Source organism: Serinus canaria, chromosome 13 (assembly GCF_022539315.1).
Source record: "Serinus canaria isolate serCan28SL12 chromosome 13, serCan2020, whole genome shotgun sequence".
In the NCBI taxonomy this organism is placed as follows: Eukaryota; Metazoa; Chordata; class Aves; order Passeriformes; family Fringillidae; genus Serinus; species Serinus canaria.
The window spans coordinates 2,522,453-2,549,734 of NC_066327.1; the positions used below are offsets into that span (position 1 = coordinate 2,522,453).

Below are 27,282 nucleotides of genomic sequence, written 5' to 3' on the forward strand. Positions count from 1 at the left end.
CTAAGCCGCGGCTGGCGCCGGTTCAGCACCTGGGCCGGGAACAGCGGCACGGCGGGCGCCGCCCCCGCGCCCCGCCCGGCCCCGCCGCCCGCACCCACGTGTTGCGGCCCCCGGAGCTCCGGGACCCCCGGCGCCGGTGGCCGCCGAGCCTGGAGGGGCGCGGCTCCCGTGCCGTCCCCTCCGCTCCTCGTCTCCGCCCCGGCTTCGCTGCTGAAGCTTTGGGGGCGCGGGGAGGCGGCTGGGGGAGCTGACGGCGGCGTTCGCTTGTGGACCTGCTGCTGCAGCGCTGAAGTACGTCCGCTTGAGAGGGTTAAATCAGCGCAGAGCTCCGAAAAAAAAAAAAGGGCTTCCAGCCAGGTCTGGTGCCGTTGGTGTGCTGCTGCAGTGGGTTTGACGACCTCTTTCTTGGAGACCTGCCCCTCTGCTCCCTCGGAGATTCATCCTTGCTGCAGCACCATCCCCCTGCCCAACATCTATGGGCACCCCTGAGCGGCTTGCCAGCTCTGCTCGGCTGAGAGAATTCTGCAAGTCACACCCATGAGTTACGAGCATTTAAGCTGAGCCTCAGTTTCTCATCCAATGCAATACACAGGCTCAAGGTGATCAGGTGCAGCTGCAAAGAAGGTGGAACACGATATGTTTTCCAGTTTTTTCCTCCTCTCCCCTTGTGACAGAGGACTGACAAAAAACAGTCATGAAAATGAACAAACTCAGCAGTGGGGGTGGAGATGCTGCACCTGCAATGAGTTTTACCCCAATGTCAAAAGTCCCAGCAAAGACAATAAACTTAAACCACCTAAGTCACTAAGGTGAGAGATATAATGAGACAAATCATAGGCTACAGTCCTCCAGGTAGGTGCAGCTATGTGGCATCCACTACCCAATTCAGGAGCTCTTTCCCTACAAGTGTTTCTTTCCCTGTTGTTTTTGTTTTTCCCTTTCTTTCCCCATAAAGGCTTTTGGAACATCTAAAAAATTCTCTGTGGATTGGGCTGGTCTGTCAAGGGGAGGGGTGACCCCAACATGCAGCTAAAACCTCTTTCAGTGCCCTTTGTTAGCCTGGGCCCCCCTCACCATGAGAACACTACAAATCTCTGATGTTTTTACTCAAACACATCTGATGCACAAACCTCAGAGCACAACTGCCCTCACTCTGACTCAGCACCACTAAGGACTGCTACCAATCTCTCAGCTTTTATCTTTTGCCTCTACCAAAAGAGACAATACTCCATTTTGCCATCTTTGTTATCAAATATTTGCCCTCAGATATATTTTGATGTGCCCAGTATGCCAGTATCTGTGATTACTGCTATCAAACCAGCTGTCCTGGCTTAGGGCAAATTTGGGACAGAACCTTTGAAGGAGGTGTCCAGTCACCCCAGGACACCACCCAACCCTGTTTTTATTTTTAAGGAGGGTAAATGTAGGTCTGTGCAGACCAACGAGAGCAGCTAGAGATGCCAAATGCCTAGAACAACTGGAAAATTGCCCATTTCAACCAGTTGCCAGGAGCCAAACACTTAGAAAAAAATTAACTTCAATTTTTTGGCTAGGTACCCACCTTCAAGATCACAATATTCACAGATTCAGAACAAAATATCTTGACAGTCTCACCAAAAAAAAAAGTGCCAAACAACAAAAGCCCCACCAAGCAAAACAGAAGAAACCCCCACCCATCAAAGAACCCAATACCCTGCTGAATGCAGAAAAATAAAAGTTACAGCAGCACAGCTTACATGGACTATACAGCCATGTGTCAAACCAACTTGCAGCCATCATGTAAGGCAGAAGCCTGAAGTGTGACAGCCTCAGTTTTCCAAAAATCACACAATGATTTCCCCAGACAGTCCAGAGATCACCCCAGCCCCACACCTGCAGGAGTTCACCCCCAGAGTCCTCCAACAAACATACAGAACAACAGTAAAAGGCCAAAAGCTCCAGCAACACTGGCAACATCTAAGGCCCTGCCTTAAGGATATGACAATGAAAACTCCCCAGGAAATGGACAATGCCCATGGTTGGGGGGTGGTGGAAGATCAATCTCATCTCTGTAGGCCACAGCATTCTAGCACAAGCTGATTTTACTCTCTGTGAATGAAACACATCAATCACACACCCAGGGGGTTCAGTACCAGCCAGGAACTTTCTCACTGTGCCTGGCCCTCAGTGAGTTACCTGTGATGGAAATCCAGGCTCTGCTCTAGTGTATTTCAACAAGGAGGGGCTGATGAACCCCAAATCCTGGCCCACCTCACTGTTTACACATTGCCTTGGTTCATCTTTTCTCTCACCCTGTGTCCAGTGGGCAGCTGAGACTGTGCACAGCCAGAGTTTTGCAAAAACACCACAGAACATAAAACTGAACAGAGATAATACACATATTCCATAATATATTCATCCCCATCAAACTTATCTCTCAACCTCAAGTTCTTAGAAAATTTTTCTCCTACTTTTAGAATTGTAAAATACAGGATTGCCTGACCTCTTGCCTTTTTTGCAAGTTTTACAGCACCAATAAAATATTGCTCTGGTAATCATTGTATAAATTGATACTATAGCTTGGCTTATTTACAGTAGCACTGCACAAATGTCACAGTCTTGCTCAGAAAGCTTGCTTTATGAAGTTAATGCTGAGTACACAGTGGGTAAGTGATATACCAAAATGTGTTCTGTTCTGATTAAATGTTCCCCAGGTCCTTTTAAATCTATATGGAATTCATCAATGGTCATAATAATTTTAGTTATTTCCCTCAGCTTCAGTGTTAATGCTGAGTCAGTCCTGCAGGTTGTGATTTTAATTCAGGAGAACTTCAACTGAGAAAACACTTCAGGATCTGGTCTGTAGTAATATTGATTTTTCTAGTAATAGACAAAAATTGAGACACAGAAAAATGTAATTTCAGTTTCAATTGAATCAAGGTTTAGGGGCTTCCTAGTTTCTTCTTCCCCATAGTTTTCCTTTGCAGTAATTTCTTGAAATTTCATATAAGCATTAAAATTTTGAAACACCCTCAAACCTCATTAAAGAAAAATGTACCCATTGAGTTCAGAACAATGCACATGAGCAAGAGAATCAGAATCCTGCAGAAAACCAGCTGATAAAGCTGATAAGCCCTGGAGGGGTTGGGTACTGCCTGTCTGCAGTATCTATATACACAGGCCTCTGCTATTTGCTGACATACAAAAACTGCCCTGCTTTAATTAGCTTGGCTAAATTAAACAGCACAAATACAAACATACAGGTGGAGCAAAGAATACTGATTTTATCAAGTCCTACACAAGAAAATCAAGTATATCCCAAGATAGTGATGCATTGATACATATATACCCCCAGCAGGCACTGTAATAGAACTATTTCAGTATGGAAAATCCTCACATTTCCCTGCAAGTCTTCCTTGAAACTGTTCTACATATAGATATTCCTGAATTAGTAGCAGCCTGATGCAGTGCCACAGAAACATGTCTGTGCAGATTTTTCTCTGGGTAATGACACAATTGTATACAGACACACCTCTGTAGGAATTTAGGCCCTTGAAAAGTTCATCCATTTCAAATCACACTTATACAAGTAATTTTTTTTCTTCCTCTGGCTCTTTCTGAGTCTCATACAACAAAAGGAGAGAGAAACACATACCAGAGACCAGGAAAATGTGGATGTACAACATGTGAACTGAAGAACTCCAAGGTGTTTTGACATCTGAAAAAACATTTCACTGCTTTGTAAATAATTTCATTTTCAGTGACTTCTACCCCTTCAACATTTGATTCAATGCCTCAGTGTCCTTTCTAAACTGGTGGAATGACATCAACTCCAAGCACTGGGCTCCAGATTTCTGCATGTACCTCACTGCACACAGATTTTTAGTAGCAATGAGATTGCTTGAGTACTGAATAAAAACAGACATGGTTTCAGCCTACTGATACATCTGTGTGCAAAAAAATATAGAGACAAGTCCACAAAATCCATAGTTTAGCCATTAACAAACAGGTAATTTGTGTCATTCTGCAGAAAAAAAACCCTCCATTTCCTCTGTGTGCCTGCTTGTATTTGGTGCCTGCAATTTGTCTGCCTTACTTAGAATTAAATCAAGTCCAGAGAAAGGAACATCCATCAGTCCTAGACCAGATTACATCAACCAGAGTGGAAAACATTACCAATAAATTGTAAGGGACTGATGAGTTTGTGCACTTTCTTTTACACAGTTCTTTCCTGTGAGCACCATCTTCTAGTCCATAGGTACTTATGAAGTCTATGGAAAAAAATATTTTGGTAATTTAAGGGGGAGTCATGCTACTTCTTCACTTCAGCCCCATCTTTCACTTCATGTTCTTAGGATTCCTGCAATGCTCTGCAGCCCTGCTCACTTCAGTGAGGACCCCCTCAGCTGTTCTCTGAAGGAGACTCCACAGGGCTTTTTTGGGTGCCTTCCCATGCCTCAAGGACTGTCTGAGCAGGAAGATCCTGCCTGGAGAGATGGCACCATAAAGGTCTGCAGTCTGTATGGAATTTCCTGGGGATGTGGGATTCCCACTTCTCCTAAAAATGATGCAAAATGTCTCCCTGAGGGAATGTCAACTACTTATTTCTACCCTCAATTTCTTCGCTTCTATGCCCCAGTCATCTTCTACACTTGAATTACTTGTTGACAAGTAATTTTTTCATTTCCCATATTTGAGAAAGGCAGATCCTGTGCCAAATTGCTCAGCTGGATTGGCTCTGTTCTTTCATGGCTTTCCTTAAATCACTTTCCCATTGGTAGGAATCTAACTGGTGAGAATTTCTTTTTGTATCACAAGCATCTGAAGCCAGGCTATTTAAAACATTGCTGTTATGGGAACCAAGGCTGCTAAACAGCCAGAAAAATCCTGTTTGTATTTAGGTCACAATTTCTTTGCAATAATGTTACTTGCTTGTTCTAGAAAATGTCTTGTAAAGAAATTGGGGTTGGGGTATGGAGGGGGGTTGGTGTTATAAATTTCAATTGAGATAAACCACAAAGATACATAGAAAAAAAATTCCTTTTCTTCTCCTGCTCACCAGAGTACATTCAATCATTTCTCACTTCTAGGCTAAATTTTAAGGATGGCTATGTCTGACTCATTCTGTTTGTCTTCTGCTGTACCTTCCTGATGACTTTAAAATGCTTTTGTAATTTATTGCACATAATGTCACACACTATGCCATTCTAAATGGAAGGACATCAAAAGCGTGGACACCAACAGAACAACTTTCACCTTTCCAAAGTCACCACCAAGCCTGTAAGTGTTACTTCTACTGACAAATATTTTCTTGAAGGTTTTGGTTGGTTTTTTCCTTTATCACCATTATCTCTCTTTGGGGACAGAGTCTTTACCACTTGGCCATGCAGGCTGAAATTCTCCAGCTCTAGCAGCCACCACTAAATTTCACTTCAGTGAACTTGTGAGACACACTGGAGTCCAACAAGCTTCTTCCAGGTGATTATAATTTAATTTGTTTCTCAGCTCTGGCTACTGCTCTGCTCTATACTTATATTCACATGGGCTGCATGCCCCTCTTTAGAGTTTGAGTTCTGGGATAAGGTTATGAGGCAGCTCTGAAACTTCTCTGAATGTTTAACTGAATGTGTTCATATGAACTCATAAATGAGTAAGCACTTGCCTGGAAACTGAAGACTCAATTTAGTTTTCTGTTTTAAAGACCACTCCTGTGCTCAGTTCCCTAAGGGCCTTCATCATAAGCCACAGGGTGTCCACTCACTTTCTCCCTTTGTGTTAATTTTCCATATTTCTCTCCCCTCAGTGTCCTAGGAGCTTTGCATTTGTCCTTGTGGCTATACAAGAAATACACTCTGTTCCAAAATGATGCTGATAAGGTGTGCTGAGCTCTCCTTTCCCCTCGTTTTTGTCTACACAATTCAGATAAAGTAGGAAGCTAAGCACCAAACAGTGGCACAGAACCAATGGAAATGGAGACCTGGGTATAAAATAGAGGGCAAGAATCAAAAGTACGGGCAAGGAGTAATGTGAGGAGCAGTCACCTTCTTCACTGCTGAGAAAGACCAAAGGCATTTTCTTTATAGCCTGGCAGTGCCTCTCTTTCATAGGGAAAAGAGATCAGGTTTGTATTATTAAAGACTGTACAAATACCTAAGTACTGTGGATTCCCTCTCTTGGAAACACATGCTGAGTTACATCTATGAGTTTTGTTTATACTCCCTGCTCACTCCTAAATTGTCTCTTAGAAGTTGACAACCTAAACCTGAATCTGCCTGGTTTGGATCTAACAAGGAACTGGCACTTTGGTAGGTTTGAAACCACACTTTTAATGATGACCTGAGTTTGCCTTTGAGTCTCTTGGAAGTATTGACGGTCAATGCCCTAACTGCAACTTGCACATTTTGTACTGGATCAGATTTTGCTTTTTGGGAGGCTGGAGTTTTCTCCACCTTCATTTGCACTTTTCTTTCTTGCTCTCCTGCTCACTAAGGACTTTTCCAGGTTTATTCCATTTCCTAATAAGATCTCCATGAATTCTCTTGGTTCATGAAAGTACATCAAGCAACAGAATGGTAAATTTAAGTCATAAAGCATATCTTAAGTGTTGATTTCAATGTCTAATTTATTGACATTTGGGCAATCATATTCAGTTTAGAGCCACAAAACAACAATGTGAAGACCTCCTTTCCTCAGCAGCTGCCCTGCTAAGGTACTAACAGGATTACCCCTTGTACTGAGCAGTTAACTCATGCTTTTGTTATTCACAGATGCTTTCACTGCAACTTCCTTTTACAAGCCTGCCTAATCCATCCTTAACACCTCTAAAATGTTGCAGAGCTTTCACTGGGAGAGGGAGAGAGCCCAGCCCAGACTCACCAGTCTCCCACCTGCTGCCACTCTGCCTCCTGGTATTTTCAAAGCACCAGCTGAAGCAGGCAGTAACCCATTAACATCTAACTGGGCTGGAATATCAGGTGCATTCTCTCACCAAAGCACACCCACATGCAACTTCAGTCCCGTGTGACAATTGAAATGTGACTTAAGTGCTTTGTGCTTATTCCCTAGACAGGAGTGCCTTCCAATACACATCCACTGCAGCCACCCCAGGCAGTCCAAGGCACAAGTAGGAAGCTGAGATGCACAACTGGAAGATGGTTGGATCATGCAATGGATGCATCTAAGCTGTGTTCATGTTCCTCAACATTTTTCTGGTCCTTCCTTTCTCTGTGACACTTACAATGATTTGAGTTGGAAGGGGCCTTAAAACTCCTCTAATTCCAGCCCCTCTCATGGGCAGGGACACCTTCCCCTATCCCAGGCTGCTCCAAGCCCTGACCTTGGATATTTCCAAGGATTCAAGGGCAGCCACAGCTCCTCTGGGCACCCTTTGCCAGGGCCTCTCCAGGCTCACAGGGGAGAATTTCTTCCTACTCTCCCCACATCTCTACTCCAAAGGAATGGGAGGTTAGCTCTGAACCCCAAGGGTCTGTTTCAAACCACCAGGATATTCTCACACAGCACCAAGCTACAACTTGCTCCTGAAGTTAAATATGTAAAGCAGCCCAGAAGTGATGGGCAGATTTCCTCAATCTAAGATCAGACCCAAAATGCTCTTATACTGAGTTGGACAGAGCTGCCCTAAATTTCTTAAATTAATAGAACAAGTTCTACTTAATCAGGCTTAAAAGTGTAATGATGACTTTCCCTTTCAAGGTTATATTTTAGAATTAACTGCTTGATTGCTCTTTTCTTGATGTTGGGCAAAGTCAAAGTCAACTTTGCCAGGAAATTCAATCATTTACAGCTATGCTTTTTGAAACACAGAAGTGGAGCAGATCATGACCTCTACCTGTGGCTGGTGCAGTCAGACAGAAGTCCCAAGCTTTCTGCAGCCAGAGGCCCAGCCATCAGCAAGGCAGAGCTGTTGGTATATCATGGACATTCCTTGCTGTAGAATGGATGAGCAGCCAGAGGAGCAATGAAGGTGATGCTCTGGGCTGCCAGAGCTCACCAGCACAAACACAGGTTGGGTCCAGGGTGTTTTCACCACACCTGCTGTAAGAGCTGAAATGAGGGATGTGGGACTCCAGGTGGCTCTTCCAAATGCAGTTTATTCCATCCAAGGTGTCACAGCAGTCCAGGGTCGTGGGTGACAGAGCTGTGCCCACAGCTGTCAGCTCCAGCTGCAGGCAGCCCTGGACACCCTTTGGTTTTGGTTACAATGCAATATATACTTTTCTTTGCTGGGCATCTTCATACAGCAGAACCAATCTATACCTGAACTATTGTCTACAGCCTATCATAACTGCTCTAATTCCCATATTTATGTTACCATTCTCCAATCACTAAAGTCAGTACATTACAGTTTAAGCCAGAAGTTGTTTTTCAGTTTTCTTGCAGTGGAAAATTCTGAGACCTTTTTTCTACTTGCCACATTTGCTGCCTTGTTTGCCTGTGCTCTCTTCCTGCTTGGTAAAAACATCTTGTTTGGGGAGAGTTTATCCTTTGCTCTAAGCCATAAAACCCCTTCTAACCAACACACCCTTTGCTCCTTGGTTATCCAGTCAGACTGGCTCAGCAATTCTTTTCTTCTATATCAAAACTTGCTTCCATTTCTATTCCTTCATCAGACTCCACTTTTAAAAATCTTTCTGCTAAGCACACACATATCTGTGAGACTTTCTTGTCAAACTTTCATCCTTCCCAACAACCTGCCATGACAGACCAGCCAGATATGGTGTGGTGTGAACCTGTGCACCTCTTCCAGCCTTCCATGGGCTTATGACTGGTTGTTGTTTAGATTTGCAATTCTCTGTGTGGTGGGAAGGAAGAAACTTGACCCCAGGAACAAAGAGAATCACAGAATATCTTGAGCTGACCCAGAAGGATCTTTGAAGTTCAACTCCTGGCCCTGCACAGGACTCCCCAACAATCCCACCCTGTGCCTGAGAGTGTTGTCCAAACTCTCCTTGAACTCTGGCAGGTTTGGTGCCTCAAGCACTGCCCTGGGAGCCTCTTCCAGTGCCCAACCACCCCCTGGGTGAAGAAAATTTACCAAACCTGCCCTCCACTGGTCACCAGAGAGCAGAGATCAGTGTCTGTCCCCCGTAAGGAAATTGTGAACTGCTCTGAGATCTGCCCTCAGTCTCCTCTTCCCCTCTTTTCTCCTCTTGGGGAAAATCTCCACCCCAGAATCCACCCAGCTTTTGGCACAAATGGGAAAGGCCTTGCTGAGCAACAGGGGCAAACACCCAGGAGCCCTCTACTCCAACCCCCCTTGCAGCTGCACTTTCAGCTGCAGCTCTGACACACATCTCATGCAGCCAGATAGAAAATTAAACCCCTTCAACTATTTTAAAGAGCAGCTGAGAGCCATAAAGGAGGCAGGGGGGGATTAGAGTACAGACTCCATAAAACACACTGAATATGTGAGGATTTTTTAATAAGACCAGTACTCTGCTCCACAGCTTTCTGTATTTCATGTGTCTGCATGGGAATGGCTAAGCAAGGAAAGTAGGGCAGGAAAATATTTCATTTCATTTGCTAATTCTCAGCAGGCATTTCTGAGCTTAGAAGATTTTTACTTCAAATCCTATTACAAAAAAATCCTTCTGCCCAAACTGTGCTGTTCTTGGACTATTTATAAACTATAGCCACACATATGATGGACAAAATGTTAATACTGCAGATTCTGCTGATATTATCTGACCTCAGGACACATCTCATTGATTTCCTTACTCAGCAGAACCAGGAGCAGCATTTGACCCTGACTTACACTCCCTGCTAAATTATTTTGGTTTATATTTGTGTTTCTCTGCAGGGTGCTGGCACACAGTGAAATTCCACACCCTCCTTGCTCCCAACTCTCTCTTTAATCACACCAAAGCTTGGGGTTTTTTTTGGTTTTTTTTCTTCCCTGTTGACTTGGATCTATATTCCAGCCATTTTATGACCTTTACTGCACTTTTCAATCTTAGTCATATTTAATAAGGTTTTCAGAACAGCACAGTGGATTGGATTCCAGCTGTGCACTTCCAAGTAGTACCTGATAATGTACCAAAATAATCTGATAATAATTCAATAATTCTATGCCAAAAAAAAGCGCCCCAGCAACAATTTAGCTTCCTCACTTCTTGTGAACACTTTATCAGTAGTTTGAGTTCATTATGTGGAACTAATCTGAATTTTTCCTGTCTTTAATCCATGACTTGCACCCATTTACTTTCTTTCCTTTTGTATGCAAAAATTTGCAAAAAAAAAATTATTTAGGATTAATACAAAGCAGAAGGACCCTAAGTGTGTTTGTTTGTTTATTCCTTGTTTTGTATTTTCTTTGTGTGCAAATGTTCAAGCACACAAAGAAAATACAAAACAAGGAATAAGAGGAAAACAATGCATTAATTGCTACAGAGGACCCTGTATGAGGTTTTAATCCAAATGAATGAAGAGGAGGAAGATTACCTAAAATAAAGTGTAAAGAAGATGGAGAAGAGAACTGAAGCTGTAAGATGCACAGTGGGGAATACAAGAGAACTGTGAAATTAAAGAATTTTACTGTGGACTATAAAAGGTGAAAGGAAACAATGATGGAAAAATCCCAGAGAGCACCCATTGCTCATGGGCATCAGTGACAGGTCCCAGATCAGTCTCCTGTCACAACTGAACCAGGCTGTGAGCCATGACAGCCAATGTCCCTTGTCCCAAAGCACTGCACACAAGTGATCCTGGTCACCAGGGACCACCAGGCACTGATACCTGGGACTATGTGGGGGTGAGTGTGCAAAATCTAGCAAGAAAATGAGTGAGAATGGGAAACTTCAGTCATTTGCAGAATAAAATCACTTTTCCCTGCCACAAGATCTTATACTAACTTCCGTAACCTTGATTTTCTGCATAATAATTCCAGATTCTTCTGTGCAAGACTCAACTTGCAGAGACCCAGAGAGGGGTAAGAGTTCAGTCTGAAAGGATGAGGCTGATGCCAGAAGATGCTGTGAGCAACCAAGTTAATAGAAAACCACAGACAATGTGTGGAGGGGCCCAGAGAAGAAAAAGCAATAATGGTTTGTACAACCCAGAGAGACTTTAGGAAAGGGATGAGGCACAGCTGTAAGAGGGCTCTGCTCCAAGTGCACTTTCCCACCTACACACACACACCAGCTCCTGCATCCTTCCTCAGCAGCCCTCAGTCTCCAGCATCACTGCTGCTGCTGCTGCTGCTGCTGGAGAGCAGGACCAGCTCCAGGCACCTGGAGGGGCTGCAAGGAGCAGAGTGGGGGGAGATGAGATGGGAGCAGTCAGCAACACCTCTGCACTCATCCCCTGGATGGGGACAGGGACAGGGATGAGGCAGCAGTGAGCAAGTTTTAGGAAATGCAAGAACTGTAATATCAAACACTGTGCTCAAAAAGGATTTGGCTGCATGAAATTATAATTTGGCACGAAATGATCCTGTGTTGTGCAGGCTGACAGGCACACCTCGGGGTGAAATAGTGGCCAAGGGATTGAGATGATGGTGCAAAGCCACTGATCACAGCTGTCCATGCCCAGCTTCAACACTGCTGTGACAGCTCTGTCAGACTCACCAGTGCAACAAATCCACCCCTGATTTATGGCACCTGAGAGCTCTTGGAAAGGGGAGCAAAGAAAATGGAGATGCAACACATGAGGTGGGGCAGATTATGATCTGAAGCTCAGAGCAAGGCTTGAGAAGCAGTGGCACTAATGCAGTAACAAGAAGGAAAAAAAAACTGCTCTGGAGCTAAACTGGGGCTTTAGAAATCAAGAGAAGGCAATAGTGAGGTGGGGGCAGAGGAAACTGATCACACATCACAAAAGCAGGAAGTCAGGGGAGCTGGGGTCTGTTCACTGTTACATCAGAGACTTTATGGGGTTGGGCTGTCCGTCTCTGCTCCCACACACGCTTAGGATGGTTCTGGCACGCTGGGCCTCAAAAGATGAGTCTGGACTCTAGGTTTTTTCGGTCTTCAGAATTGTTTATTGTTTCTTATCTACAAAGTCCCTTCTCTGCCAGACCTGGATCTGACCAGCACAGCAGCCAAAGGCACTCTGACCACCCCCAAGGCGGGCACATCTTTTATAACAAAAACTATGTACATCAGATTTACTTTTTATGCCCAATACCTGTCACCTTCATCACCAAGTGCACCCTCACCCCAGACCAATCCCCAAGTGCCAACACCACCACAGAAGTTGGACGACAAGAAGAAGAAAGAAGAGTCTTGTGACACGCCTTGATTCCTCCATCTTGTCTCCACAACCCCCCTGTACCAAAACCCCAAAATCTGTGATTTACCCTATAATTATGTCTTCCCTTCACCATTCACACCCGAGTGATTCTCACAGGTTTCATCTCCTCATACACCGGTGGCACATCCCTAGATGGATCAAAATCAAGCCACCAAGTGCTTTTGGCAACATTCCAAGGCTCCCGAGCCCCCCAAGGGTTCTCTCGGTAGCTCTGGACATCAGGAGTGATGGGCTGAGTTCCCACAGGACTTTATGATTTTTGGCAAGTATCTTCATTGGTTCCTAAGATGTCAGCAATATCTGGGCTCAAATGGCCACAGCAAGGTCTAAAGCACTGCTGCAAAGGGTACTTGGGTATTCTCAAGCAATAAGGTACATATGCACATGTATAATTCATTGTTTGCACTAGGTGCTGAAGGGAGATGAGTCTTTGGGGATTTTTAAGTAAACATTGAGTAAATCTGCTCTCAAACTTCCCTTTGGAGTTCTTAAAACCTCATTGACACAAAATATTTATGGCTTGAATTTAGTAAGACTTCAATATTTGTTTTCTTGAGCAGGAGAGTTCTTACTGAATAGATGAGAGTGATTGGCCCAATGAAATATTCCTTTAAAAGCTGGACTGCATCTGGTGTTCAGCATGAATTAGTGCTGTAGTATTCATACAGAATTACCTTTGCATTTTGCATGGATCATACACGTGGCAAAGCCAAACTTTTTTGTGTTCTGAGGGAAACCCACCCTGTTTGGAGCAGCTGCTGGTACAGAGGCAGAGGCTGTGGGATGCAAGGACAGGGTATCCTGCCTGCTCCTCAGCTGCTCCTCCCACAAGGGCACAGATCTCCCAAGCTTACAGAGCACATCTGCTAGCCCTGGAACACCTCAAATGACACCAGACTTCCTTTAACAGCTCAGCTGAGCTCAGCAAATTCCTCCCATCCTCAAACAGAGAAACCACAGCAGGACGTGGGAGACTCTGGGTGATAAGCAGGGATGATGATATCAAATGCACCCTCTGAAATCAATCCCCTCTCCTTGGACTAATCAAAACATTGTCCTCCACAAGCAGATAAAGCTGCAGGGTCTCAGCATGACTCCTTGCACTTGATATTCCCTGCAAACTGAGCTCTTTGGAGACAGATTTTAGGATTGTGCATTTGGAATACCAACCACCACTAGACACATGGTTAGGAAAAAACTAAAATAGTGTTCAGCTACACCAGTGTACATCCTGGGCTTCTTTATCACTCTGAACAGTGGTTAAAGACAGAGTTTAGAGGCCTTCAAATCCAGTTCACTGAGAAGGACATATCCCCCCAAGCCATTGCCAAGGAGGTCAGGGGAGCATTTCTGTGGAAACAGAGGCAGTCAAAGTCAGGGTTTATAGGAACACAAAGAGCAGTGTGGCTCTGTCTGCTGGTTCAGTGAGAGCAGCAGACTGGGTCTGGTCCCTCTCTCAGGGGTTCGTGGATTTTAAATCAGAGTGAAAGGTGAAAACATTTCTGAGGGTAGGAACTTGACCTCAGGAGAAGGTAAGTAAAAAGAGACAAGCATAGGGGAGGACAAAAGAAAAACACAGAAAAAAAAAGAGGTTTTGAAAGACAGGGAGGTACAACCAATCCATGCTGCTGTCATCTGGGTACTTGACCTTTTAACCATAAACACCATAGGTGTCTTTCTGCTGTACACACACTGGGAACAGTCTTGACATTGTATTTTCACAAAGGAGACTTTCAGTCTCCTTTAATCCTTCATTCGAGAATTCTGGCACTTAAATTCATCCACAATGGGAACTCTGCCAAATTTTAACACTGATGAGTTCTTTTCTGGTCCTTTTATTGTGCTGAAATACAAAAGCCTGTACAATCTTCAGCCTTGCTAGAATCTCTCTGAAGAAACCATCTTCAGGTAAAAGCAGCAGAGAAAATAGCTATTAGATTTCTGAGGTACAAAATGTTTTATCTTCCATTGTTTAATTACTATCCTGTTGCATTTTGCAATTAGTTAAGCTATTTATGCTCATCTTTGATACTTATTTGTTTACTTCTCTTAGTTTCTTACACTCCTTTAATATTCTTTTAGGGACACTGTGAAACAGGCTGCCACACACAAGGTGCTGCCTTCACCAGCACCCCTGTGCAGAACTCACATTTCTAAACTTTTGTGCTGAAATTAGGGACCCTCCTCTTCCCTGCACCCTGCTCCTGGGCTGGGCACTCTGTTCATTTTTGGTTTTTTTTTTCCTCCAACTCCCCTGTCCTCAGTTCCAGTCCCAGGCTCAATTTTGGTCTGGGCCACAATCATACAACTGCAATTATCAGAAGGTCCTGGCAGCTCTTGGCTGGGTCAGGGCTCTCTGCTGGCAGGACTCAAAGGCAGCTGAGCTTTCCAGTTCTACCAAGTAGAGTGAACAATAATTTCTCAAAAGTTTGTAACTCAGCCAACCTTAGCAGCTCTTAATGGCTATCAAGCATGACACAAAGACCACTTCACAACAAATACCAAGTGCTTTTTCCAAAAGATACTTCAGCAAGACATTGAAAGGAATGATCAGACATTGCACATCAAAAGCAGTGTGGGCAGCAGGTCAAAGAAGGGATTGTGCCTCTCTTCTTGGCTCTGGTGAGACCCCAGCTGCAGAGCTGCCTCCAGCCCTTGGGTCCCCTGCACAGGAAGGTCAACGACCTGTTGGAGTGAGCCCAGAGGAGGCCACCAAACTGATCAGAGGGATTCACAAAACCTCTGGGTTGGAAGAGACCTCCAAGATCGTCGAGTCCAACCCAGCCCCAACCCCTCAACTCAACCCTGGCACCCAGTGCCACATCCAGGCTTTGTTAAACACATCCAGGGATGGGGACTCCACCACCTCCCTGGGCAGCCATTCCACAACTTTATCACCCTTTGCATGAAAAACTTTTTCCTGATATCCAACCTGAATTTCCCTTGGTGCAGCTCAAGGCTGTGAGCTCTGGTTGTGTCAGTGCTGCTGGAGACAGAGCCCAGCCCCAGCTGAGCACAGGCACCTTTCAGGAGTGCAGAAAGGGATGGGGGCACCCCTGAGTCTCCTTTTCTCCAGGCTGAGCACCCCCAGCTCCCTCAGGGCTTCCTCTCAGGGTTTGTGTTCCCAGTCCTCTCTCCAGCCTCACTGTCCCCTCTGGATGTGCTCAGTGTCCCAAGGTCCTTCCCAAGCTCAGGGGGCAGAGCTGGGCACAGCACTCAGGGTGTGCCCTCAGCAGTGCCCAGGCCAAGGGAAGGATGCCCTCCCTGCTCCTGGATGGAGCACCTCTCCTATGAGGAAAGGCTGAGAGAATTGGGATTGCTCAGCCTGGAGAAGAGAAGTTTCAGGGTGACCTCACTGTGACCTTCCAGCACCTGAGGGAGTCTAAAAGGAAAATAGGGAGAGACTGTGCAAGAGAAAGGAGTTACAGAACAAGGGAGAATGGCTCCCACTGCCAGAGGGCAGGGATAGATGGGATATTGGGAATTAGGAATTGTTCCCTGGCAGGGTGGGCAGGCCCTGGCACAGGGTGCCCAGAGCATCTGGGGCTGCCCCTGGATTCCTGGCAGTGCCCAAGGCCAGGCTGGACAGGGCTTGGAGCAGCCAGTGTGAGAAATGAGCAAAGTGTGCAGTCAAACCTGTCTACCAGGTAATGCCCAGGTCCCACCCATCACTACCCTGAGACACCTGAGGGCTCCTGTGGTGACAGGGTTTCTCAGACCTTTCTTGCAGGATTTAATGGTAGGAACACAGCCTAAAATGCTGGAAAGGTTTTCTTCATTCATCAGGGGACAGAGCTGAAAATACACAAGTCTGTGGCTCCAAGACCACCAACTACAATTGTTTTTGTTAAATAAAACAGACCAATTTTAAAGCTGCTCATTCTGTTGAACTTCCTTCCATCTGTTACTGAGGAAAGAGATGGCACATTAACCTATCCTTTGGTTTAAACAAAATTTTCCCCTATAAACAACACAGATTTGGTCCTGGAAGCAAATTTAGATTGGATCTTTGGATACAAGATACTAGTGCTGACAGGAATTGCTGCTGGTCCATTTTTCCTCTGTTAAAGTATTTAGAAAAACAATCCTTTTGGAAGAATTATTACTACATTAAAATTGCATGATATTAAATGACTCATCACTATTTATAATAGTAACTAAAAAGTGGTTTTCAGGCAGAACACTTTTATATATAAAACTTCACCACCTTTATTGGAAGCAAACCTGGCTTGAGCATTAGCAGCAGCCAAATATAAACTTGGAACAGTCTAAATATACAGTATTAAGGTTGATAAATAGATGAATTCTGATGCCTTTGAGGTGACTGGAAACCCTGGGTACAGAGATGTAATAAGTTACGAGATAATGCAATATACATCTGTTTGAGATTGGTAATGTGTTTGGAATGGCCACAAATTATGGAGATTTTCCAGACTGCACACATAAAACACTTACTCCAAGACTCTGATTAATTTAGAGCCAATATACTTTTTTACAAAGGAGAAAAAAATGTGCCAGCATTTTCAGAGGGGAAAAAACCTCCAACAGAATTGTAGCTATTGTAACTCCACCCTTGTTCTACTTCTGTTCTAACCCAATCTCTGTTCTCCAGAAACTGTTTGGAGGGAGTAGTGACATTCAACTCATCTTTGGCTTTTTAAATTACCTGGCCAGCCACTATGTTTCATTTTTTTCCCCACCCAATCAAGTTTAATCCAACACTATCAGCTTTACAAGTTTTCCAGGAACCTCAATTACCTCCATCACCCACATTTTCCTCCTCTCCTAGATGAGAATACAAACAAAACAGAAGAGAAACACTTGGGGATGAGCCATTAATTCATAGAATGGTGACAGCTTGATGGGTTTGGATTTTATTCAAAAGCATCTGGATCCTCTTTGAGCAGGTTGAGTGAAGAGAACCTTTTTCCATAAAACATGACAGGACAGTGCTACATTGCCCCACCAGGCTGAGATCTCTGATCACTATTTCAGTGCACATTTGTATTCTGCAGCTCTATTCTGACCATGATCAAGCTGGCATCTTTCCATGTTCTGTATTAGCTCAGGGTAATTTTTCCTCTAGTTATTTTAAATAAGGCGAAAGACATTAAAGAGGTGAAATGCCTTACAGAGAACCACAGTGTTGTAAAAGAGAAGACAGGAACTTGCTAATTCTAATCCCCAGACAAATATATAATACGATTAAAACAAAGATGAAAGTGCAAATTGCAGTCCTAAACCAACAACCCCAGCTCCTTTGAAGCTATTCCAGCTGGCAACTTGGAGTGCACAATTCATTTGCTGGGGTGGTTTTACTCCACCAGCCCCAAAAAGGTGAGATAAGGTAGCAGTTACATCTCCTCTGACTGCAGGGAAAGAATCACTTCCTTTTACCATCAAATCTCCTTCCACCAATATGATATTGAAAACAAATAGCTTTAGAGATTGATTACCTTTAGGGTATTTGTGATTGTTCAATTGAGAAAACCAAAATGAAACATGTACACAACAATAAAACAAACCCAAACAAGTGAAGGATTCACTTGGAGAACAGATATAAATAACAGAATCAACATAAGCCATCTTCCACAAGATTAGTATTCTACAAAGAAGAAAACTGAGTCAACTTCTCCATTGAGGACAACACAGAATCCCAGACTGGCTGAGCTTGGAAGGGATCTCTGGAGATTGGCTGGTCCAGCCCCACTTCCTGAGCAGGACCAAGCCAGGCTGTCTGGGACCACGTCCAGATGGCTTTTGAATATCTGCAAGAATGAAGACTTCACAATCTCCCTGGGCAACCTGTGCCAGTGCTCAGCATCCTCACAGAGGGAAAAACCCCAACAAAAAAACAAATTACTTCAGCTTAGACAGAGCATCCTCCTCTTTTCTTCTCACTGGGCACCCTTGAAAAGGGCCTGGCTCTATTTTCATACAGCATGAGATCCCCCCTGCCGCACAGCCTCTCTTCTCTTGGCTAAAAAGTCCCAGCTCTCTGTCCTTCCACACATGAGAAATGCTTCAGACCCTTTGCTATCCTAGAGATACCCCACCGGCCTGTTCCAGTGGCTCCAAATCTGTCTTTTATTGAAATCACAAAGCTGAAAGACTGAATTCAAGCTCTTATTTAAATGTCTTCATACTACAGGTATGATCACAGTCCTGCAAATTAACATCATCTAATGAAAAGTGCTTTAACCAGAAGGATAAAGCACCAATCTCCACATAACTTTTGGCTACAAAGCAGAACCCAAAAGCTGTCTAAAACAGGTTCCCAAGACACAGAGCAAACAGCTGTGTAGTTCAAAAGATGAAAAGCCCACTCAGCTGTAAGGCTTCCCTGCTCCCTTGCTTCTGACCCCAACAAAGGAATTGGAAAAGGTTGAGAAGTAACACCACAGAACCTCTTGGAATCAGTTCCTTTGGGTTTTGTGAGGGAACATCAAACTTTGATTTTGCAGGCTGGTGGGGCAAAGATATTGGAATTTTGCACAGTAAGAAGGAAGTAAAAAGCCACTGAAAACAGTGTCAGGACCCATCAAACTGGGAGCAGTCATGGGGGAGATGGAGGAACTTAACAGATCAAAGTATTAAAATCATTCCTTTGGAGAAGAAAGAATCCAAAGAACAAAAATACGTTCATTTTCCTTAGAGAGACTGCTCAAAGACTAGAGGCTTCAAACCTTTTTTTTTTTTTAATGTACCTTATTTCTATGGTATTTAACTTCCAGTTGCCTTATTGGTCAAATTTGCTTTGCCTTACAAATTCTCAATTAAATACCTTCATTCCCACATGCCTGCTTGCCTCCTTTTTAGTTTGGGTGCTGGATTTTGTCCCCATTCTTTTAATTAATTGTGAAATTAAATAATCTTTAGCAAGTCACAACTCCTTTTGTTATTTTGAAACAAGCAAGCTGTAACCCCAGAAATTACCACAGTTATACTGAGCCACACTAAAACCCAGCAGCTTGTCTCCAGTGGGAAGCAGAGGATGCACAAGGCATTGGTACAAAAACATGGCACACATGGACCAATGATCCCCTAGAGCCACCATCCCATTTTATGACAATTACTCTGTATTTTCCTCTGTTTTCAGTATCCTGGGTGTGACATTGAATATGTGACAAGTTACTGAAGAGAACAGAAATTGCTGTCACCAAGGAAGGACCAAAAAGCTGAGAGTTAAAAATTCCCCACTACCTGATTTCCATCACAGATTTCTGAAAGAACTGATAAATAAAAGCATAGGGGTGAAGAGAATTTGTTTTGGCTTAGGTTTTTTTTTTTGGGGGGGGGGGGGTTAAACACAAACCTGTCAAGTCTGAAGTAGAATAATTTCATTGAAGAAAAACAGCTGTAGATATTAATTTAAAATGGTGAAATCCAGCCTGTGTGACCACAAGCCCATTACCTGTTTGTTGGGATACAAATTTGGAGGAAGGACTAAAAGGGAAATGAAGATACACTGAAAAGGAAGGAAAATACTCATAGATTTATCAAAGACAACAATTTGCTAGACTGTTTTCAATTCTCTTCAATTAAAAAAAAACAACTGAAATTCATCTCATCTATTCTGATTTTAGTAAAACATTGAATACAGTGCAGCATTAAAAGTTTAAGACACCAGAAGTTGGGCTATTCTAACAACAGTTCCAGAGGACAATCATATGGAATCATTCACTTCAAAATCTGGGTATCTGTCAAGATAAAGGTCATTCATTTGCTCTCAGTGCTGTCTGTAGGCTTTGTCTAAACATAGACATATACATATATATATATATACACACACACATATATCCATCTATAACAAAGATGAACAGGATGATTTGTTCTGAGCAGGTGACTAAGACTTTTTAACATCTAAGGCTCAAACATCCAGCATTTAGATGGATGAATTTAGGCAGAAGAACCATCATGGGAATTAACCTTTTCCCATGCACCTCTACCCCCAAAGAAGTTCTGCAATAATACCTATGTGACTGATTAATCAACTTATTAAAATTGTGGAGGAGGTAATTGGCCTGCAAAGAGGAATCAGGTGATTCCTATGAACTGGACAGGGAAATATTCCTATCTACATAAGTCCTTTCTCTGAAACATATGTAAGTCTGGTCACATATTTGCAAGAAAAGCAAGAAATATATATCCAAAAATTAAAAACTGATGCTGAGAAGGGATATCAGCATAACCAGATAAGGGCAGAGGTGACCACAGGAAAAAAGACTGAAAGAGATCAACTTGTTTAGCTTGGTAAAACAAAGGCTGAGCTAGGATCTGATTGCTTTCTAAGCCATGGATAAAGCAAGATGCAAAGAGGGAAAGAACCACTCATACTAAAAGGGAATTGCTGGCACAAAATCAAAAGTCTACAAACTCACAGCAAAGAACAGTTGGCAGGATGTCAGAAGAGCATTTCAAAGCCTTAGAGGAATTACTTTCCAATAGGAATAATGGGCACAGTCTAGTGAATTTTGTAATTAAAAATATTATTTTTACAATTAAAATGTAAATATTTGAATTTAAATATTTAAGATTAAATTGTGACTGCTACAGGAAAGGACTGGACTTGATCTAAATGATGTTTTCTTGTGTTATGCTTTCATAAAAGGATTACCCTTCCTCAGCCCATGTCACCATTCAACCCCATCCTTTCCTTCCCCTTCTCCATCTCCAAATACAATAATATTACTCTCCACATCCCCTCAAGCCCTTTGTCTCAACCAGCTCCTCCTGTCACTCTCCCTTCCCCTACCTCTTAAAACAGCACTCCAAGGCAGGCATCAGACAAGACCAGTCAGAAGTCAGGGTCAGAAGGAGGCACTTTTCCTTGGTGAATTTTCTTTGATCACTGCTCCTTCTAGAATTTCCTAGGCCTGACCCCAAGAGTAACTTTCATAGCCAAAAAATCTTCCTAAAAACTGAATTCTTGTCACGTGGACATGAGACTGCTGGCTCTAGACAGGTTGTTATCAGCAGTGACAGGAGGAATTGGGAAGGTGCTTCACTCTTACACCTGCTGTGCTGTTCCCATCAGAATGAGCCACAGGGAGGGCTTGACACACATCTGCTCTTCACTTGTGTGAGGAAGCCACTGATGCCTAGCCTGCAGCAGTTCAGCCTCAATTGCCAGCCTGTCTCAATGGAAGTGGATCCATTTTTGTCACAGGAAATGCATGCCACGTTGTGCAAAATTATTCCACTCCCATTACAGCTGAGCGAGAAAAATCCTCCATGGCAAGGTTTGCATCTATTTTTGGGTGTAACCTAAATATCGAATGCCAAGTCACAGAGAGGTCACTGTGCTCTGAATGTAGAAATATCTCACAGGCCTTTTGTGCAGCACAATGGCCAACACAAGCAAACAAAAGAACTGGAGCAATCCATGGCTGCATGACAATCCCAGAAATCAGTCAAGGAACCACTGCTTACTTTGGTAATCACTCCTGCCTTTGTCTCTCACACAGCACAGCAGCGTGCCCAGCTCTTCACTTAGCTGCCATTTATGCCGTGCTGCAGAAAGACACAACAAAATACTGGAAAAGAGACAATTGTAGTTTACTCTACAGCTCTCATGGCCATACACAGAGCTATTCATAGCCCTAACCCAAATAGAAAACGTAAAAGCCCAAATGGGTCTCATGTGTCTGCATGTGTAAAAACATTCAAGCCTATTGTTTAATTCAGCAGCAAAAGCAGAACAGGAGTAAAGAAATCAACCTGAATTTTGGAAATATGCCTAATTTCTAGAAATTCAATAAATTTTCATATATGCAGCCCTTTTTCTATCCTTCATGTACCGAAAATCGTAATCACCTTCTCAATTAAAAAAAAACCAAAATAAAAATCAGGTCTCTTTGAGTTCTGCTAAAATTGTAATTTTTAAATACTTTTCAGTGTTTTGAATGATAACTATGAAGCTGCTCCTAGTGCCTTTTAAATATTTCTAACTTTCTTTTTGTTACATTTATATTCTTAGGAAGCAATACAATCACTCCTCCTCAAAAGCTCAAAGAGCCATGTAGGTTTGTATTTTTAATTCCAAATGAATCAGTCTGAAAACACTTACAGATGGCATTTAGTCAACATCCAAAATTAAATTTTTAAATTTTTAACTGAAATTTCTAATGGTACATACATATATGTGTGTGTGTGTTTATATAAACTTTATACATATTTATATATTTTATATTATATTGTGTCTTGTATATTATATATTATATACTATATATTTTTATATATAGAATTTATTTTTATTTATTTATATATATATATATATATAGTTAATTCTACAGCTCAAATGCCACTGGAATATCAGCACTAAATTAATAATAACCATATTAATAAGCATTATTTTGATTTCAAGGGTAGACTGATTTTTGCAATCTCTGCCTCTTCTCCCCTACTCAGTTCCATTAATATAAAGCCTTTGGGCTTTCCACATAAGCCATATCTATGGTTGCCCATCTCAAAAGGTGTTTCATGTTACAAGCTTAAAAATTCACCTGAATGGCTGAAATACAGCAAGATGCAATGTTGTGATTATGGAGATTAGGGATCCTTGGGCATTTTTGTTATTATTTGGTTCTTTAATGTGTTGGTAACCTGAGTTTCCAGAACTTGCTCATCTGGAACAAAGAAATGAGTTGTGATGGTTTTTTGAGGGTTTTTGTTTGGTTTTCTTTGTTGTTATATACATGTCATCACTATTTTTAGTTTTGCAATTATGAACTACTCTCCAGCCAAAGTCACACCTCCCAGACACTGTCAGGGCTCTTGCAGACACCTTCTAAGTCAAGATATTGCCAAAACACCTTTCACCTCCCCATTACAAAGGTCCTAACTCAACTTTTTTTGGTTTTCAGATCCTCAAATAATCCATGATATTCCCAAAGTATCCAATGCATTAGGTACAGATTCTTTACATAATGCCAACTGCTATTTTCCTAGGCTCTACAGTTTCTTCAGGAAGGACATCAACTCTTCTTCTTTTGCAGGACCTAGGTATTCCACAGACCCCTCTCTGAACAGTGAGAAACCCACAATATCTGCAGCCCTCTGCTACTACAGAGAACAGAATTTAAAACTAATTATGACTGATTAAAAACTAGGAAAACCATCATGTGTAAATCAAATCTGGTCAACACATAAAAAAGGAAAGGTATGATGAGCTCATTGCATTATGAAAGGCAAATTTGGAACTTACCTAGGAGGGAAAGCTTACCAAAATTCACTACTTGGAAATTCAAGAGTTATAAACCAAAATGTTACGTAGTTGAATGTATATCTTGTTGTCCAAAGAAATTACTGAAGCTACCCTTACATCAAGGTTCAAAAAGGAGTTGGGCATTTACATATATTTAAAGGTACAATAAAGATTTCAAAAGTGGAAATAAATATAATGGCTACAGATTTTCGACAGCCTCTAATATTTGTAAACTAAAATAAAAAAAGCAAAAGCAGAGAGCAGATTGCACCATGTCTGTCTAACCTGAGTTCTTACATTTCTCTTGGAAACCTCTGGAGCAGCTCCTACCAGACACAGACCACTGGCCTGCACACACCCAACAGTTGGTTACTGATATGCACACCAAGGAATTTGACAGTCTGCAGGCAAAACATCTCAAAACTTCATCAAAATATAAAGATGACTCACAGGACCTATTAAAAATAGATATAAGACAACTGAATCTTGGACAAGTAATGCAGCAACACCCAGCAGATTAGGCCTGCAGACACAGCCCACCATGTGGCCCTACACTGTGATCGCAGGAGGATATTTTCTCCTTCAAAACCACTCATCACACTACTGAGAAGAAACCAGCTTGGTCAGAGGCCCGGGAGAGAATTGTTTTAGATTCACAAAACCTATGGATTGCTTGGAAAGTGAGATGAGCACTCCAAGTCACATTTCCTAAAGAGGTGCTAGATATGGAATTACAGCTATTCCATCATAGAGTCATCTTAGGCACTGCAAACCACATCTTGGCTCAACAAACTACTCTCCCTCAAGGAAAAAAAATTCAGGAATATCAGGGCAGGGATAAATAAAATTTCAAAAACTAAAATAACAGACTCCATACAGTGTATCTTAGAACCACCCATTGATTAGAAACTTGCACGGACTTGTATCATGTCCCTACTTAGCTCTCTGAAGACAATGGCTTGGCTTGCCAGGTATTTTGTTTTCACTTACACCTTTACCTTCAGTTGTGTCTGAAGGTCCTTAATGTTTACAGCGGGAAAAAAAAAAATCTCTTTTGTCATCCCATGACAATATTTCAGCCAAAAAGATTCTTTGCTTTAGGAAATACATAAAAGAAACTGAAATTTCCTCCAGGGGCCATGGCTATTTTCCTGCAAATGCCCTCAGTATGTTCTGCACAGAGCAGCCTAGTGCAGGCACGAGGCCAAGAAAACAAGTGAAAGGAAGAAGCACTTACCACGAGGACAGCGCTCAGGCGGTCACTTTGGACCTGCTGCACTTGGATGCAGGGTCCTGGCACTTGTAACCTTGAGCCACTGGGAACATTCCCAGCATCTCCATTGGGGATGCTGCTGTTACCAGGCCCAAGACCTACAGATGCCCTGTACAGGTAGGTGTGAGTGAGTTTACCCACACCAGTGACCTCCAGCATGTCTGGCGGGAGGTGGGAGCTGGGGAGCATGTGCACACTGTAGCAATACTTCTTATAGTCCTCAGCTGGGCAGCAGCAGCCGCTGCAGCAGCAAGTCCGGCACCGGCAGAGCCGGACGACGGCCAGGAAGAAGATGAATGCCGCGAAGATGAATGAGACACAGGCAAGGGAAACGATCAAGTAGATGTTGGTGGTGTTGAGCAGTGGCGGTGTCTCGCCGCTGTCATCGAAGTCGGGCAGTGCCTGGGGCAGGGTGTCAGCCAGCAGGATGCCCACTGTCACGGTGGAGGAGAGCGGCGGGTCCCCGTGGTCCCGCACCACCACCACCACCTTGTGCTTGAGGAAGTCGGTGGAGCGCATGGAGCGCGTGGTGCGCAGCTCGCCGGTGTGCGGTGACAGCTGGAACAGGGTGGAGTCGGAGGAATGGACCAGGTGGTAAGACAGCCACGCGTTCTGTGCATTGTCCTCGTCATCTGCCACCACTTTGGTCACCAGGTAGTCCTCATCAGCCAGGCGGGGCACAACTTCCACAGCTACTGAGCCATTCTGGCTGGTGGGGTACAGGATGGCCGGGGCATTGTCATTCTGGTCTGAGATGTAAACATTCACTGTTATGGCAGCACTCAAGGCTGGTGACCCGCTGTCCTTGGCTTCCACTTGGAAATGGAAGCTCCTAAGCTGCTCAAAATCAAAGGCACGTTTTGCATAGATGCTCCCATTGGCCAAGTTCATAGACAAAAAGCTGGTCAGGGCACTGCCTGCAACTGTGGAATTCCTGAGCGTGTAAGAGACCCGTCCATTCTCCCCTATATCAGGGTCAGATGCCGAGACCTGATAGAGAAAAGCACCAAGGGGATTGTTCTCCTCCACAAACACATCGAATGCATCAGCACCGAAGACAGGGGGGTTATCATTCACGTCAGAAATCTGCACCCAAACAGTCTTCTGAGTGGTGAGAGGAGGAGAACCCAAGTCCGTGGCAGTAATGGTGATGTTGTACTCACTGATCAGCTCTCGGTCCAGAAGCTCACTGGTGACAAGGCTGTAGTAGTTTTGAAGGGAAGGCTTTAACTGGAAGGGAAGGTTTTCAGAGATCTGGCAGGTTACTTTCCCATTCTCCCCAGGGTCCTTATCCAAAATACTCAGCAGAGCTATCACCGTGCCAGGAACAGCATCTTCGGGAACGGGACTGGAAAGGGATGTAATTGTAATTTCTGGGCCATGATTGTTCACATCTGTGATTTCCACCAGCAGCTTAGCTGTGCTGGACATGCCAAATGCCCCATTATCCCTTGCCTCAACCAGCATCTCGAGAAGGGGTCTCTGAACAGCTAAAACGCCATTGACTGTCACCTCCCCAGTGTGTGGGTGAATTGAGAACATTCGCTGTAAGTCAGCAGAAGTTGTATTGCTAAAGGAATACCTGACCTCTCCATTTGGACCTTCATCCAAGTCCGTGGCGTGCACTTGGACTACCAAAGTGCCACTGGGGGAGTTCTCCAAGACACTCGCCCTGTAGACTGAGTGCTCAAATTCTGGTGCATTGTCATTGCTATCCAGCACAGTCACAATGACTGGGACATCACCAGACTTTGGAGGGTTCCCACCATCTTTGGCTGTAAGCACAAGTCTGTGAGTGGCTTGCTGCTCCCTGTCTAAGGCTTTCTTCAGCACCAATTCAGGATATTTACTCCCATCCCCACGAATCTGCATTTCCAGATTGAAATGTTCATCAGGGCTCAGAGTATAATTCTGGACACTGTTAGCACCTTCATCCAGATCTTGGGCGTTGGGGAGTGTAAACCGTGCCCCAGGTGACAGGAACTCCGGCATGTTTACATGATATTCACTTAAGGGAAAGCTGGGGGAGTTGTCATTTATGTCCAAGACTTTGAATTCCATCCTGTAAAGCTCTAGAGGGTTTTCTAACACGAGCTCGTAATTCAGAAGACAGACAGATTTTAACTCACAAAGCTGCTCTCTGTCTATGGGCTCGTTAACAGACAAAGCCCCTGTGCTGGCATTTATATTAAAATATTGCTTACTTGAACCGGTGATCATGCGAAATTTCCGAGCTGAAAGTGTAGCTGCATCTATTCCTAAATCCTTTGCTATGTTCCCAACAGACGCTCCACGCTCTGTTTCCTCGGCGATGGAATACACTATTTGCCCGTCCGCGGTGCAGCAAATAAGGCAGAAAACCATTAAATAGCCCCGCATGCTTCCTCCCCTGGCTCAGCTCCCCGCAGACCGGCTCAGCAGGAACATAATCCAGAATTTCAGCAAACACCCCAAGGTCCCGGCGCGAAGCGATAGGGCACCGGGGCGCACCGGCGGCAAGTTCGGTGCAGGCGCGGGAGGCTCCGCGGCGGCTCCGCTCCCCCCGGCCGTGCCG

The 27,282-nt window shown here is 43.7% G+C and overlaps 2 protein-coding genes across 2 annotated transcripts in view; both read right to left on the reverse strand.

Annotated features, from left to right (window-relative positions):
• On the reverse strand, positions 1-27,139 carry PCDHAC1 (protocadherin alpha subfamily C, 1). The gene is made up of 2 exons (XM_050979848.1): positions 24,693-27,139; positions 1-300 (listed from the first exon to the last, which is right to left on the reverse strand). Exons 1-2 carry the CDS (start codon positions 27,105-27,107, stop codon positions 1-3), a joined length of 2,715 nt encoding a protein of 904 aa, XP_050835805.1. The 5' UTR covers positions 27,108-27,139.
• LOC103817213 (protocadherin alpha-2) overlaps positions 1-27,282 on the reverse strand; it is a 144,409-nt gene that overhangs the window by 50,809 nt on the left and 66,318 nt on the right. The window lies entirely within an intron of this gene.